Genomic DNA, 16002 nt, shown 5'->3' on the forward strand with positions numbered 1-16002 from the left:
TCTTTGAAATAAAGATGCCTCTTCATCTGGTCCAAGCGTACCCTTATTTAAACGTTTTCAAGAATTTTGGCCAAAAATAGATCAAAATAAGGTAAAGACTGCATTACAGATAGAAAAATTTAAACACATTCTAGAGCCAGTTAAACTTGAAATTGCAAATTTTATAAATCTATGTTAAACAATTCAACAACCCCGTGATGATTATAAAGATTTTTTATTACTTTGTGAACTTTTCATTGAAGAACATCCCACTAACTTCAATTTTTATCGTCCAGGTGCATTTCATCATGCACGTTGGATGTCTAAGGCAATTTACTGTCTCAAAATATTTTTTTTTTTTCAAGATCAATTTCAATTAACAGTAGAATTGCAGATATATGCCTTTTTATTGTTAAACTATCTGTAAAAGTTTGGTTCAAAGCTCCATATGCGAACAAAGCACCACTACTTGATTTGCAGCTTTGTAAAGAGCTGGATGAATATAAAATATTGACAAAGAGATATCTGAAGTAACAAACAAAAAAATACTAAACCATTTGTGGTATTTAAATCCAATCAGCATTTGGTTATCTTTTTTTGATAACGAAATTTCGGTTGTTTCAAAGCGGGCTATGGTCGATGCTTTAAAGAAAGTAAAGCCAAATGAAGAAGGCATTAAACGGTTGGAGATAAGTGATAATAATGGCATTAAACACAAGGAAATTGAGGACTTTATATGCGGTAAAAGTAAATTATTTTTTGAAAAGTTAAACTTACCTACAGACTTTTTGGAAAATGATCCAACAACTTGAAGCACAAATTCATCTTACAAACAGTGTTTTACGAACAATAAACTTAAAGTGGTAAATGATGCAGCTGAGCGCGGCATAAAACTTATTGGTGAATATAATCAACTTTTAACAAAAAATGAAGAACAAAACCAATTTTTACTCCATCTTGTTAAGGATTATAAAGCACGTTTTCCAAATGTCAATAAGGAAACCATGTTACAAGTTTTTAAGTAATATAATGAATATTTTTTGTTAAAAAGCTGTAGTTTAAAATAAAATAAACATTACTTTTCCAATATGTGATTTTATATCTATTGATTTTTTCCTATGCTGCAAGTTTATGATGCCACATTTTTTACACATTTACGTCATATTAAAGTATTAAATATTCGTATTTGTCGGTTGCCATTACTTAGATAATATGAATGCAATAGGCTGTATAAATATTAGGAATAATTCAAAGTATTCTTATATTGGTAAAAGGGCATATTGTGCGGCACGCCTTCCCCTTATTTTAGCTCGCCTATTTTTTAATGGGGTTATTTTTTCATCAATTGAAATCATTTCCACGGGTGGGAGATTAAAACTTCCGAAATCGAAAAAGATGGACCACCCTAATGTATAGGTTAGCATGTGACATAGCACTACGCAATGTAATGATGTGATATCACTTGAACATTCGGTTTAATGTAGGGTTAATGCATTTTAATGACAAAAGACTGAACTAGACACTTACAATCTCAACTACAAATGGTTGAGTGGTCTCAACGGATGGATCTCTCTAGTACTTCAGCTCTGTATGTGTGGGATGGGATTTTGCACCATGCATTTAAGCTTTCAGTTAAACAAGAAGGCGGCGTAAGTTTCTGAAACAAAATGTTTTTTGGTTTTGGTACCTTTTGTTCAAATTCTTTCTATCTCCACCACCACAGCTACTTATTTGAACAAATGGCATTGCTCGTTAGAACAACAAAAGCGTTTAACTACCGTCCACGGTGTTTTAACCCTTTTCTTGCATTTACATTTAATTGATTTACATAACTAATTGCTGCAAACCGACACCTTCTAATACCAAAGAGTAATAATAAATTGGATGCATATTCATTAGGCTAATTAAATAGCGTTTACTTTACACTTTTATCATAATGAAAATAGTCAAGTATCCTTGTAGATGAAGATACCTTTTTTCAGTCTAGCTTATTGGTATTGTTATTGCCATTTGCATATAAAATGGTAATAAATACGAAAAAGGTTAGGTGTTCCATAATGGTGGGCGGCGCACATGCAAACATCAAATGCACACAAGTGCAATTATACATACATTCAAACAGAGATAGAAGACGAAATTTTGAAAATTGCATACAATTTTCATTTAACATAATTAAGGAAGGATTCTTCAGATGTATAGTTTGCTAGGGCTTTCGCTTGTGTTAAGGAGGGTAAAGCAGGCTACTGATCACAATTCTATGCCGCAAAATTTAATTACGAAATCTTCTAAAAAAATCCTCAACTCTCCTCCTTCCTTTGAGAAAAACATTTCCACAAATAAAAGTCTTCTTTAAATTTTCTCGCATACCCACCTTTTTCATTATCAAACATCCCTTGGCTAATTCAATTGTCATTTTTCTAGCAGTTTTACCTTTTTGTGTAGCTACTTTGTGCCCTCAAGCTATATTACAAGGAGATCGAAGTGCTAAGTCTAAACTTTGATTATTTTACATTTTCTACAATAGTTTAAGTTCTCGGTTTTTATAGCTGCACTGACTTGAGTTGTAAATTTTGATAGGGCAAGGCAAAAACAGTCGACCTTTGGGATATCGTCTCAATTTACCAGGAAAAGGGAAGCGAAAGACCTAGTTATAGTATTGGTTACATGGTAAAGACAAAACTTGTGTTTAAGGTCGGTAAATGAGTATCTCCCTGCGACCCAAGCCACTCTTCCAAAATATGAGGTGGCTGATGTCGATAGGATATTTTGCTATAACAAACTAGAAATGGAATATATTCATGGTTGCTTTTCTTAGCTTCTTTGGGAATAGAAAAGGTCCTTATTTGGCAATCTCAAATCTAAGCCCCCGCCTTGTAATATATTTTAAAGGGTTAGGTTAGGTTGAACTGGCCGGTCCATGAGGACCTCACATAGACTGAATAAGTCCGTGGTGCTACCAGAAGTTTGTTTTAGCGACCACCCTGAAAAACCCTCTCAAAAACCAGGACCTATGTTATAAAATAACTCCGTCCTCTTAGCAAATACTAGAAGGTTCCTAGGATTTAAGCCACTTGCTGCTTCTAGGTCTGACAGATATACCACTCCTAATAGCTGGAGTCTTAGCCTGGCAAGCGCAGGGCACGAGCACAGAGCGTGCTCGATCGTTGCCTCCTCCAGCACGCACTTCTTACATCTGCTATCACTGACCAAGTCTAATTTAAAGGCATGTGACGCCAGAAGGCACTGTCCAGTCAGAATACCCGTCGTGAGTCTACAGTACTCTCTTTTTAATGATAGAAGCAACTTTGTTAGTCTAAGGTTGTAAGACCTGCACATAATCTTCCCTACTTTACAGCCCCGCGCTTGAACTCTCGCCTTTCCTGCTTGGTCAATCATGTGCACATCTCGCCTTCGCTTAATTTCGCCTAGTCTAATTGGGACGTCTATGGAGCAAGCTTCAAGGGATGCGCTCTTTTTAGCTAGTTCATCCGCTTTTTCATTCCCGTCTATTCCCATTGCGCCAACTGCCTACCTCTATTGTGGCCTTAAGATCGCCCTCGAAGTGCAGATAAGGAATCAGGTAGTCTGTTCGTCTTGTGATTGATGACACTATACTACTATGGCCATATGGTCGACGCTCAAGCTGCCCCGAGGCACCGAGCCTGGTTGCAGTTGTTAACGCTATGTTCTTGGCTACCAGGTCTACAGGGGGAATGTGCAGAATGGCATACAGTGCAGCTGTCGGGGTTGTTTTCAGGGCTCCCGTAATGCTAAGCATTGATAGCCTGCATACCCTCTCTAATTTTTTGAGGTAGGTTGCTTTTTGTGTGGGACCTTGTACCTCTTTGTAAACAAGAACCTATCCGTCTTAGCCGCGTTGACTTTCAACCCTACAGTTGATGCCCAGGTATGAATATCCCGAAGCGCCCGATCCATCAAAGAGCTTATCGTTGGAAGGCACTTTCCCCTTATGACAATTGCAACGTCATCCGTGAACCGTAAGTTTTACGGGTCCCTCATCAAATCGCCTGAGCAGTTGGTTGATGACCAGCGTCCACAGCAGAGGTGATATCATCCCTCCCTGCGGCGTTCCCCTGTCCACTGATTTCGTGGCCTCGTACAATCCCCATTGCGATGTAATCTTCCTGTAATTTAACACGCAGTCGGTCCATCTGGTTAAGGCTGGATGTACTTTAATGTAATTAAGACCATCAATAATCGCCCACTTAGAGACATTATTGAAAGTCCCGGCAATGTCTAAAGGGTTAAAGTTGATTAATTTCGTCCCAGCCTAAAGTATGGTCGTAGATACTACATACACATGCTGTCATAAAGAGATATACCAAGCAAATTCGCAGACTCTTTTATATGTTCAATGTGGTCATACTAAATCGTTCCCGAGGTGGTCGGGCCAGTACCCTTATGATTTTAATGTTGCTGGTTACCGGAACGTACCGTATTTATATCCGGAAAAGGGCCATCAACATTGGTAACATTCCTCAAAATCCTCGGGGACTGTCTTTATAGCTACAATAACAACAACAACTGTCGGAAATTGTTTAATGATTTTCGAGAACGGCCAAGGCACTAGGATATCCATGGCGCTAAAAGATCGGCGTAACCATAAGGGTTTACAAAAGTTTTTTAACCATGGTAATTTGAGCGCCTTGGCATCCACGTCTGCGCTGATTGATAAAAATTCAAAAGATCAAGGACTTAATATATATGGCAACCAGCATATTAGCAAAAACAGGGTGCGCTTAGAAAGAGTAAAAGTAAAACCCTCTCCTGACAAACGATAATTACTCATTTTAAGTCTCTCATCTTACGATGTATGGCCATAAATAAGGGATGGTTTCGGTGGACGAAGGGATGATGTTTGTTGACTTCACGGGAGAATTCTAGGAAAGACATATGGTCCTGTCCTGGGTGTCAACGGCGAGTATCTAGAAAGTCATAATGTTCAGCTATAAGAGCTATATTAAGCTTTACGTAGATATAAAGAAAGTGTAATGATCAAATAAACGCTCCGACGAACCTATTCAAGGGGTTGTTTGGCACAAGGATGTGAAGACCTACACTTAGTATATAGAAATGGGTAGAGGAAGACGTGATATCTTTTAGTGCTCCCAATTGCTAATATTTATTGGAAAACACGGATAATTGGAGGGACTTAATTCGCAACGGATAGAAGTGCATAGTGCATAGTATATTTGGAACTTATAGTCATGCAGAGGACGCCTCGTTTGACCTTCGCGGGTTGAGAGCCTAAAATATTTCGTATTTTGGGTATGCGTCTAGTAAGAGACAACTAGTATCCAACTATTCTACAGTGCGAGGGGTCAAGAATTCTTTCTCGCTGTAGTTGGGTTAGTAACAGAAACTGTTAGTACCAGAGGGGATTCACAACCGGCAAAAGGCGGCCCGTATTGGCAAAACCCTTCGTAACTTCCACGAAGTGCATAAGCATTACAACACAAATATCCATAGTCGCCTAGTTCACTCCAGAGGAATAAGGAGCTAAAAATACACTCAGGGTAAAGCATGTCTGTTGTAAGAAGAACAAATTATTTCCCGCCGCAGTCCTTTTAGTACCAAAAGCTGCTATAACAAGAGATGAACGCACTCGTCACATTCCTTTATATCTTTGGGGTTTGCTTTCGTAGTTACAACAAAAACAACAAGATTCCTAGTGAGAAGAATTAAGAAAAGGTCGGCATCAGGCTCGTAAAAGTGGACGCGAACCTGTACTAAATGCCAATTTTAAAAAAGCACCTGGAATCGAAAAAATACCGGGCTCACAAAAAATTCCTGGTTCTGAAAAATAGCCTTGCTAAATAAGTACCAAAAAAATACCTTTGCTAAAAAGAGCCCGCTTATTAAAGTCGAACTCGGATTTGAACAATATACGGTTCTTAAAAGGCATCCGGATCCAAAAAAGTACCCGGTTCCAAAAAAATACCCATCGCTAAAGTAAATGCGCTGTTTTTAACAAGGTTTCTTTGCATCCCTAGACGTAGAACTGTATGCTTTAACATCACGTTATATTTTCGCTTTTAAGCTTAAATACCTAGTTTCAAAAAACACCTGGTTCTAAAAAAGCAACCGGTCCTTATAAAGTACCTTAAGGAGAAAAAGTAGCCGGTACGGAAAAACTATGAGGTGCTAAGCAAGAACCCGGTTCGGCAAAAAAATATTTGGTGGTAAAGAAGGTACATGGTTATAAACAAAGAACTCGAATCCGAAAAAGTACCCGGTTCGTAAAGGGCACGCCCATCCAGGCACGTACAATTGTATGTTTATTCAACACAATGCATGAATTCTGGGTACTCATGCCCTGTTATTTCGCTTTTAAGTTTAAGTGCTTGGTTCCGAAAAAAAATCTGGTTCTAAAAAAGCTAACCGCTTTTCATAAAGTACCCTGAAAAAAAGTACTCGGTTCCGAACAAAATATTTGGTGCTAGTACTCCGTTCTAAAAAAGGGTAAGAACGGTGCACGGAACATCTAGTACTAAAATGTACCCGGTTCTAAAAAAAAGAACTCCAATCTTTACCCGGTTTTCAAAAAGTAACCGGTTTCGAAAAACAAATTTGGTGCTTAACAAGTACCCTGTTCTAAAAAAAGGGTGCGAACGGTACCCGGAACATGTAGTTTTAAAAATGTACCCGATTCTAAAAAAATAACTAAAATTCTTGACCGTTTTTTTCAAAAACGTCCTGGATGCGGATATGTAAATGTATATTTAAACATCAAAATTTATGTGTTCCTGATACTTACACTATGCTTTTCTATCGTGTATGACTTCCGAATCGTTACTTCAATATCTAGGAAAGAATTCCATGTTATTTCTTCTCATTTTAACTTAATTTTAAATAAATATTTAATATAAATATTGCTTCTGAATTGATTTAAATTACCAACAATTCAATGGGACAATCAAGAATCAATGATCTTGCAATCATAGCTGATAGAAAATCGACAGGGGGAAATTTTTAACCGAATCAAATATACATGAACGCACACAGCTAAAGAGGGAAAAATGTTGGTTGAAATTAAAAAGAAACAAAAAATTGTGAAAAAAAAATCTTTCTTAACTTCAGACACGCCGTAAATTTACAAGAACTGTTACAAACAGATTTTTTGACCCTCAGACGTACGAACAACTTCAATCTACTTTTGCAATTTTCTGAGTTTTTCAAAGTACAACTACAATGAGCACTTCCACCACACACAGATGTGCACGAAAGGCGAAAGTAAGTACCAGCGACAAAGCATACACAAAGTAAATTAAACTAAATGATTCTGTCATTTGTGTTTGAGAACTAAAAGGGGATGAAAAAAAAACCAAGTTAGGGCTAAAGCAAAACTAATGAGGTAAAGGAAAAAATAAAAAGAAACCCCTTTTTCATATAACCCCAATGAATTTATACAAAGCAATAGCTATAGGGGAGCCGCTGCACCTGAAGGGCACTAAGGTATGCACTAGCGATTGAAGAGCGCACATAACAAACACTTGAATACACTTACACATACACTGCACATACCTCACATGTATGGAAAGTTAAAAACAAAAAAAAAAAAAAAAAACACTGATGCTACGGACCAAAAAACAATGTGTGGCATATGAAAAAGGGTAGGGGGGGGTGGGGGGGGGGGCGCATGCTGAGGATTTGAGGTACAAATGTGCACACAGTGTTTGGTATGTAACGAGTAGTAGTGGAGCGACAGTTGTGCAGTTATACAGGACAAGCAAGACACTTACGGTCAACTAACTGCCTGGACTAATTGTAGCACACGCACACAAACACAAAGAAATTTTCATGCATACACAGCACTTAATACTCCACTTTATACTTGAATCTGACAAGCGACTACCTTTATGCGCCTGAATGCATGCCTTTATTTGCAAGCTGCTTGTGTATGTGAGTGAGTTTGTGTTTAAAATGATGATAATTGCAAACAAAAATGCCACAACATAGTTCACATGTGAAAATTTTACTAGATAATGCCATCGAGATGTATGTTTGTAGCTGCTTTGTGTTCGTGCATGTGTACTTGCATATGTAAGTATGCATGAGTATGGGTTTACTAACATGATGTGATGATATTCGACTTACCTAAAGTCATCTTTATTGACGGCATCAGTGAGGGCATCGTAAGTGACACTGCATGGTATAATGCTGTTAAAGGGTCAAAGTGAAAAAAACTTTTAATTATAATGTTAGCAAATATATAAAAATGTAGAGAATTTTATGTTGAAAGAGTTTGTTGAAAAAAACATAGTAATTTGGTAGGAATGGTACAAAAATATTTAAAAAAATCTTGTTTGAAACTATCTTCATATAAAAGTTTGATCATTGAGCAATCTGCAGATAACAATATGGGCTCAATCAGTGTATACAAGATCCTAACGTAAAGGAATGACTGACGAACATGGGGCTGGAGATGCCTAGCAACAAGACAGAAGTGGATGAGTTAGTCCTAACCATAGGAGATTATCAAATAAAATCAAAGCCTTCCTTGAAATATCTAGGAGTAATCATTGACTCAAAACTAACTTTCAAGGAGCACTTCAGGGCGGTGGGGGAGAAAGTTTCTAGAGATAGTGGAGCCCTAACGCGAATAATGCCCAATATCGGCGGCCCAGGCGAAGCTACCCGTCAGCTATTATTCTACATAACCAGCTCTATAATATTATATGCAGTACAAGTATGACACGTATCCAAAAAGGTCCACCAAAAAGATATACTAGCAGCCTCCCACATTACTGCTATACGAATAGCATGTGCTTATCGGACGGTGTCCGACGACGGGATTCATGTTTTATCCAGTAAAAACCCAGTAGATCCACTCTCAGGTGAAATGGCCCATCTGTATGGCATTGGAATCAGCCGACCATCTGAAGATGCTAAGAAAAGCGCAAGGTCAGGAACAATAGTTAAGTGGCAAGAACGGTTGGAAGAAACGAGAAGAGGATGCTGGAGCTTCAGGCCAGTTCGGAATATAGCGGAATGGTACGAGCGAAAACACAGCGAACTAAATTACCAGCTCACACAGATATTGAGCGGGCACGGTGGCTTCAAGGAATATCTACATAAGCGAGGGATAGAGGAGGATCATTTCTGTCCACACTATCCCTCCGAATTGGAAAGCGCAGAACATGTAATGTTTCACTGCTCTCGTTTTTACGGCGAAAGACTCACTGTACACAGAGTTTTGGGAGAGGAGCCTTCCATTAGGAATTTAGTCCCACGAATGTGCGGACAAATAGATTGTTGGACTGCTGTGAGCAAGATGGCCTTTATAGTAATTGATGCATGCTGAAAGGGAGCGCGTAAACGTCAGTACTTGGACACAAAGTCTCTCCTACCATGAATTCGACACCTGAGCTGATAATCATGCCCTCTCTAGTAAATGTCACATTTGTTGATGTTTCTTTGTCGTATATTGTCCTCTGCATTTCTGTGATGGTGGTGATGTCAGCTTTTGCGTTGACGGAGACATCAATCAGTCGGCCATCTGCACAAATCTGACTAAGGCAACGGGCATTCCAAGTGCAAGACAACAAACGAAAGTCTTTTAAGCGTTAGCGTTGGTCGTCATCAGTAAAGCGTTGTCTTTTTATGCGACTCTTTTTGTGGATTTCAATAGAATATGGTTTTACGTGGCGGATCCAAAACCCAACGCACAACCAACTCAGCGGCGATAAAAATATTACTTACACGTCTATATACTTAACCGATTGACCCAGGGCAGACGCCCGACTGCAGCCGTACTTTATGGTCATCAGACGCTGCCTATGATTTGCTCCAGCTAGCCCTTAAACCGATTATTTTGAAGTGATCCAGCAAGTTGTCGCTAACTTACATTATCCGATTACTAAACAGGTATTTAGTGGCCATCCAGAGGATACTTGCTCGCAAGTGTCCAGCAGTATTGTGTTGCTTGAGTCGCATTCAAAAGAATCTCTGTAACTGTTCGCTGGCGAATGTTGGTCAGAATCTTTTCCTATGTCAGTAGAAGTCCCATGACTCCACAGTGAACTGAAAATGCTGCAGTTAATCGAGTTTTTTGGTTTAAAGAACCAATTGGCAGCAGCTACTCTGATTTTAAGGTTTGTGGTTTCAATAGTTCCTAGTCTAGATAAATGTTACAGTTTTAACCCGATTTTCAACAGTTAAGAGGTTCCAATTGGTTACGGTTTCGGACAAATCTTCTTGCCTATAGTAAAGCCATAACTATGCCTCCTCACAAAAACTAATTTTCCAATACGCTTAACTTCTGACAGTCTTCTGTTATCCTACATCATCGTCAACAATCACACTAAATTTAACACGCTTTTCTGGCCGCCAATAGAAAAAAAAACTTGGTAGTTATTTGTTAAGCTGCTCTAGCACTATCAAAGCTTATAACGTGTCAGCCGAAAGAAGGCGCATTTAACAGCTACCAACAGAGCACTTAACAGTAAAGCGATCTCCAAATCTGTTTAGCTGGTGTTCAGCCTACAAACCGTTTCACACAGGGCTCAAATTTCTTCCGTGTATCTGCGTTTGTCATTTAAATGCACTTAAAGTCACATTCAAGTTGACGTTTCACTTCTTTTTTTTTGTTTTGTTCTCGCTTCGTAACTTAAAAAAAAGCTCCGTGTGTTTGTTGTCTAATCTGGACATAGACAATTACAATATCAAAATGAAAATCTCCTTAAAGCTTCATCTGAAATCTAAAATTTTTTAGTATTTTTTCGAGCCGTTTTTGTTTTTCTTTTTCTCTCTATTACATTTGTAAAGTCTTCTTAGCCCTGGTTCAAGTGCTCTTTTTTTTTTGTCGTCTGTCTGTTTCTATTTCGCACATAATGTTTTGCATTACTTACCTTACACTGGAATGTAATTTCGTACCAATGCCCAATTGTGTAAGACAATGTAGCGTCGTTTCGCAGGGTTCGCCGGATGGCAATGGAAAAACGACATGATGAAAATAGCCTTTACGACTTGTTGTCCAAGTGACATGCTCAATTTCAAGTTTGGTGAGTAGCTCTTCAAGTACCTGCAAAGAAAAAAGCATTGAAAGATATAAAATCGAACAAATATTTAACAACTAAAACATCGTAAAAAAAGTTGCAAATTTACAAACACATATGTCATTCTCAAAGCACTTTGGCTCGTTTTGTTTGCATACTTCTTTTGCATTTGTATAGAACAAAGAGTAATTGTGTAGTAATATCAATTTCAATTGCATTATCGAGATATTGCAAGTACTAAATTGCATTCCAATTGCAGCTATTGCAATAAATCAGCAATAAAGCGCTAGCTCGCAAGCAATTGCATACATTTAGGCGCTGCAGGCGTTAATGCTATGAACAAGAGGAATAAGTACTTAAATTCAAAAGAGCGCATTTCAAGTTGTGAAATGAGATTTTTCTTAATTGTGATACATGTTCGAGCATGAGAAGAAACAGCTATTTAGTAGATATGCATAAGTATGCAAAATTGTAAGGATTGTTTGTCTAAAGGTACAAACTCTCCTTAAAGTAAAACATTGATATGAAATTCCTCAAGTTTAAGAACTACTTTTTTTCATTTCCTTTTTTTTTTTGCTTTTTTCTTTCCTATATTTTTTCTGCTTCTGCATTTTCTTGCACTCTGTTTTGTCTACCTTTGGTAAAGGTGTTTGATCAATTGCTAAGTGTTGCTGCACCTGAAAGTATGCAACATCCATGTTACAAGGTCAATAAAAACGGTTTGAATTTTCTTAGTTTTTTTGCATAGTACGTATCGTCATTTTCGCGGTATCGTAGGACGAAATTAATAAAAACAGCGCAGTTTTTTTGAAAGCTTCATAAGGTGGGCCGTTTTCCAAACGTTTAGTTGAACTGGCCCGTCAATAAAGACGTCTCATAGACTGAACGTGTTCATAGTGCTACCAGAACTTTTTGACGACCAAACGGAAAAACACCAACTAAGCACCACGGCTTACCTTTATTATAGATTAACTATGTTTACCTTGAAAACACTTGAAGTTTTCTAGAACCTAGCTTAATAACTTCTTCGATAGACTGCAATGCTGCCTCCCCTAATGACAGGAGCCTTGACCTCTCGAGCACAGGACACGACCGTAGAACTTTCTCAATCCTTTCTTTCTACAGCTCACATTTCCTACATTAGCTGTTACTGACAAGTTCTAGCTTATAAGCATGTGAAGCGGTTTTCAGTTAGTATGCCCATCGTGAGCCTTAGGTTAGGTTGAACTGGCCGGTCCATGTAGACATCACGTATACTGAATGAGTCCGTTGAAAGTTCTGTTGCAACCATAATTAAACCAAGAAGATACTATTCATATCAATTCAGCACAACGGAATCGGTTACGATAGCCTCTGCGATAGTGAGGAGAGGTGGTAACCAATATCGTAACAATGGCGCGCAATGTTGGGCCTGAACACACGTCCCTGAGATTCTGTGAGATCGGTGGAGAAGACCTCGATAAGCAAATAGAATCTAGACCGACAAGAGATATTGGAAACAAATTTGCTTTATAGGAGTCTACTACAAATTTCACTCTGATATTCTGATTAAATAATTTTCCGGAAAGAATTCTTCTTTATATTTCCTTATATTTGTACATGACCTCAAAACCTTAAAATCTTTCATGCTAGAAACGTCTTGTCTGCTAAAGCTTTAAATTTCTGATACCACCTTATGCTCTAAAAGTACTGGCGTATATGCAGGCTAAGAGAAAAAGTGCTTGCCAATTAAAAATGCTAAATCACCCTCCCACATGAGCACATATTTCAAGCAACCATGCCTACGCCCACTCACTGTCCGATTCCAGCCTTATCGGACAACATAAACCACTTAAATTAAAATAAAAAAATATAAAAAGAATGAAGATTCTCTCACCTTCTCCAATGGCACCATTACATTTTGATTATCCAATGCTTTAGGGTGATCTGGCGCTCGCTTAGCTACTGGAATCGCACCACCAATACGACCGGCGCCAATTGCACCCACGCCACGTCTCATGCCGCGTTTATATTTCGGTGCATGCTTATCACGTAATTCAACTTCAAGACGTAAAATAGCGTTGTTGTTGTCCGGAAGATTGATGTTCAAATTATTATTGCCAGGCATTAACGATGGTGGTGGTGGAGCTGTGCCAGTGCTTGGAGGCAGTAGCGTACGGTGTGGTTGTATGGGTGGGGCCACTTCATTATTGCCAGTGGGTGAGAAACCTGTTGGAAAGGATTTGAAAGGAGTTAAAAGAGATGTAGTAGAGCAGGTGTTGTGAGGAGAAAACAAATGTGAATGCGGTGAAATAATTGTGCGTATAGAAAATATGCGTACATGAATGAATTGTGAGTGTGTATGTGTTGACTGAATACAATATTATTTAAGGCTCTAAAATTTATTATATTTTACCAATTTATTGATTGGAATTTACAAATTGATTGCTAAAAGAGCACGCAATCATTTAGCGCACTTCATAAGCCGCAACCTTTTGTCAACTGGTAGCAAATCAAATAAGTGCCATGACATAATCCCAAATGGCATAGCACCCAGTTTTCTATTTGGGACTATGATACAGCTTATGAAGTATCATAATCGTAAATGAGATAGTATCACTATTGAGTGTAAGAAGAAGATTTGAATAAGTAAAACTAGTCTCTGTGGTGTTGTGAGTAACTTTCTTTTGTTGCCGAATACCTGGATTCCAAACCCTGCAGGATGCAATTATTTCAAGAATTTGGATAAGCTTTTTAAAGGAATCATACACCTGTAAAAACCTATCATGTTTATTTTTGACATGAGAAATTTTTCCCTGTCCAACTTTTTTCAATATTTAAATTGGATTTGAGCCCGAGCTACGCGCGGCATACTGGGATGTCAACGTTGATCCTTTGTAAGAGTTAGATATTTCATTCATATTTCGCAGCTCTCCGGGGGAGCCTCAGTAAACGAATTTACTGAACTTGTAGGAATATAACAGAGTAGATTTCATGATATTTTAGGCTAAGCGGATATATTATAGGATACCGAGTCTCATTAAAATGTACGTGGATATGCCCCCTCATTTCTCTAAAATGCGGGGCCCCAAACTGTCTGTTTAAATGCCCATATGGTAATTCATAGGAAATTTCCTGTTCTGATGTGACGAGTTTTAAAAATCTCCTTTGTGTTCGAGTAAAAATCGTAGTTTTTTCACGTGGGCAAATAGGTTACAACTACCAAGCTTTATCTGACTAAATGTTACCGTTGTTTTCTGAAATTCCCTTAGAAAATATTGAAAGAAAATATCAATGAGAAGATGTCAATACTCCATTTGGCGCTTTCCCTAGCAAACAGTTTCCTGCAGAATTCTTCTAATTTATGTACATTAGAATGATTTTCGATGATCCCCTGTCAAATCTTATTTCGCAGCAAACCCGTTTCGCCGTAGTGTCATCTTCAGGGCCACACCACGCTAAAAATTCACTCAGTGAGCAGCAACAATAGTCACAAAATATTTGAAAAAATTAAAAAAAAAAAAAACTCTTTTCGGGATGCTCTGATTTGAAACTTGAAACAACAATTTCGTTATATGCTTCGCGCTCATCTCTGCGCCGAAAAAGTCATGCTCCATTTCACTATGTTACATACAATTTGATTTATCGCCTGTTATTTTTACGCGCTTGTAAAGTTAAATGCTACGTAATAACAACGCCAATAAATATGCAATGAAAATTTTTGCGAATTGCTCAGATTTATTATTCTGCCATTAAAAAAATATACAAGCATACATGTTAGCAAAATAATCATGCAATAATTGTTGGTTAGTATACAATGTTTAATATTAACAGCGCCTATAAATAAATATGCAATATATTGCATAACATGGTTAATTTCTTTTTTTTTTTTTCTTAAATACCATTCATTTGAAAAAACATAAGTATATATGTATAAAAACATAAATATCTCAATAAAGCCTTATTTATTTTTAGTGTTAGTCAAAAAATGTAGCGCCTAAAAGTATGCCTAACTGCTTTTCATTTAAAGCTTTTTGCTGAATAGAAGATATTATGCAAAGAATTACCCTTAAAATATGTGCCATTATTTTATTTTTTTTACTCCATAATTTTGTGTTTTATTTCAGTATTTTTTTTACTTCAACTCTGTGAATATATTCTTTTTATTCTTTTTTTTCATAGTTATTTATTTGAATTATCTTTTCACTTATTTATATTTTAATGCTATTTTTATTGTTCTCTAATAAATTATTTGCTGCTTTATTGTTGGGTATAATATTTCTTCCCTTTTCTCTTCATACTCATTTCTTTATTTTGACAGATAATATTTATTTTTATATAACTAATTTCTTTTCACTATTATTTTGTTATTATTTACTGTCTTTATTTCTATTTTTATTTTATTTTTTATATTCGTAATGTTAAATTTTTTTATTTAGAGTTTTTAAATTTACCCATATATTTTTAATGGTTTTATGTTTTTTTATTTTATTTTTATTTTTTATTTTATTTTAATTTTATTTTATTTTATTCTATTTGTAGTAAATTTTTCAATTTATAATTTTCAAGTAGTCTTTTAGTTGTGAAGATGTTTATCTTTATCTTCATATACATGTATACATGGCCGGGTCGATTTGTGGGGAGGCAAAAAAATAAGAAACTTTGCCGAAGGAACCATACCTCTAAAACGAATTCTGATGTCCCCCCCCCCCCCCCCCCCTTTGGCTCGTAGGGGCAAATTTTGAAAAATCCCACTTTGAAATGCCTATGTTTTTTCTTTTTGGGGTTTATTTTTCTCTTTAGAAATTTATTTAGTCAGAACATATCATGGTTCAATTATGTACAGGTTGGCTCATCTCATCAGCTGATTTTATTTATGTCATTGCATGGTCGAAGGGCTTGTCAAAAGGAGATGGCAAACTCAAAATGAAACCAACACATTGGCAACATTTTACTTACACATACAAAAACTGCTAAGTTCTATGTTTCCATTCCATACCATTCGCACCAACACCAATACACAGAT

The 16002-nt window shown here is 37.1% G+C and overlaps 2 protein-coding genes across 2 annotated transcripts in view; one reads left to right on the forward strand and one right to left on the reverse strand.

The window, feature by feature from the left end:
- Nucleotides 1-16002, forward strand: part of LOC137241500 (serine-rich adhesin for platelets) — a 759406-nt gene that overhangs the window by 391621 nt on the left and 351783 nt on the right. The window lies entirely within an intron of this gene.
- LOC137239647 (uncharacterized) overlaps nucleotides 1-16002 on the reverse strand; it is a 244279-nt gene that overhangs the window by 181841 nt on the left and 46436 nt on the right. The window contains exons 3-5 of the mRNA XM_067765190.1: nucleotides 12874-13205; nucleotides 10851-11023; nucleotides 8098-8160 (exon numbers count right to left, since the gene is read on the reverse strand). Of these exons, the coding sequence (XP_067621291.1) occupies nucleotides 8098-8160; nucleotides 10851-11023; nucleotides 12874-13205 (568 nt within the window). The remainder of the gene's footprint in view (nucleotides 1-8097; nucleotides 8161-10850; nucleotides 11024-12873; nucleotides 13206-16002) is intronic.

The sequence above is a fragment of the Eurosta solidaginis genome, chromosome 2, assembly GCF_040869045.1.
Source record: "Eurosta solidaginis isolate ZX-2024a chromosome 2, ASM4086904v1, whole genome shotgun sequence".
Lineage (NCBI taxonomy): Eukaryota > Metazoa > Arthropoda > Insecta > Diptera > Tephritidae > Eurosta > Eurosta solidaginis.